The sequence below is a fragment of the Otolemur garnettii genome, unplaced genomic scaffold, assembly GCF_000181295.1.
Source record: "Otolemur garnettii isolate 467f Iridium unplaced genomic scaffold, OtoGar3 scaffold00018, whole genome shotgun sequence".
Lineage (NCBI taxonomy): Eukaryota > Metazoa > Chordata > Mammalia > Primates > Galagidae > Otolemur > Otolemur garnettii.
In genome coordinates, this window is record NW_003852413.1 from 22286686 (window position 1) to 22288051 (window position 1366).

General features: G+C 46.3%; 1 protein-coding gene across 1 annotated transcript in view; it reads left to right on the forward strand.

The window, feature by feature from the left end:
* Positions 1-1366, forward strand: part of ACLY (ATP citrate lyase) — a 52204-nt gene that overhangs the window by 34784 nt on the left and 16054 nt on the right. The window contains exon 19 of the mRNA XM_023511246.1: positions 826-972. Coding sequence (XP_023367014.1) covers positions 826-972 — 147 coding nt within the window. The remainder of the gene's footprint in view (positions 1-825; positions 973-1366) is intronic.

Here is a 1366-nt window from a genome sequence, read left to right on the forward strand (position 1 = left end):
CTATGAATGTAAAACTAACACATAATGTAAAAGTAACATGATTTCAGTTTTTAAAAATTCATGCATTTTCATTATAAAATGTAAAAGTGACAATCCTTGGTAAGACCACCTCTTAGACCTAGAGGTTGTCATTGTTAGCACTGCTGTGTGTGTTCCTGGAAGAAAGAGTTCTTACCTCTCAGTGGCCTAAGACGTTAGCACCAGGAAGGGAGAAGCTCTGCTCTGGCTGGCCATGATCTCTACCTAGTGGGCTATGGAAAGCTGGAGTAAAAATATATTTTGTTTTGTTTTGTTTTTTTGAGACAGTCTCACTTTGTCGCCCTTGGTAGAGTGCCATAGGTATCATAGTTCACAGCCACCTCAAACTCTTGAGCTCAAGCGATTCTCTTGCCTCAGCCTCCCAAATAGCTGGGACTACAGGTGCCCACCACAAAGCCTGGCTATTTTTAGATGAAGGGTCTCACTCTGGCTCAGGCTGGTTTCCAACCTGTGAGCTCAGGCAATCCATCTGCCTCAGCCTCCCAGAGTGCTAGGATTACAGGTGTGAGCCACCCACCTGGCTTAAAAATACATTTTTATAAATTTGGGAGAGTCCCATAACGTCATCCCTTGCTCATACCTCTGAGCAGTTCAGATTCTAAATTACTTTATACTGTAGATTAGGATAAGGGATACCTAGCATGTCCCTTTAGAATTCCTTCTTGCTTCTAGTATGAATTGTCCAGAAAGCAAGTTTTGGTCTGAAGCTAACATTGTTTTCTGTTTGTCCAGAGCTCCTGCCCCCTCCCTTTCTTTCAGGCTGTATCTCTGTATGGGCTGCACTAACTTGAGGGCTTTCTCTTATTCCCCATTCCTTGGCAGATAGGAGGCACTGAGGAATACAAGATTTGCCGGGGCATCAAGGAGGGCCGAATCACCAAGCCTGTCGTCTGCTGGTGCATTGGGACCTGTGCCACCATGTTCTCCTCTGAGGTATGGCTGGGACAGGTCACTTTGGGGCAGGGAATGGTGGTGGCAAGAGGGGGCATTTGAGGTGAACTATGTGGTCATCTTACTAAGCAGCTGATTTCTTCAGTGAGCATCTATCACTTGATTGGTTACTACACAGGCCAGCCAGGGCCCTGCTCTTTCGGTGCTTATATGCAGTTGGAGGAGACCAAGTCTTCAGCATGAAGGCTGGAACAAGACTCTTGAGTTGCTGCTTAGAACAGGGAGCTTGCTATCTGAAGAAGTTGAGAGGCTTCCCTAAGAGAAGCCAGTGTTGGAACTGCAGCTCAGGGGATGAGAAGGGACTTTTATGAAGTAAGAAGGACACAGCCTGGGCTCAGAGCTGGGTGAGGCTGGTAAGAAGTTCTATATGGGGAGA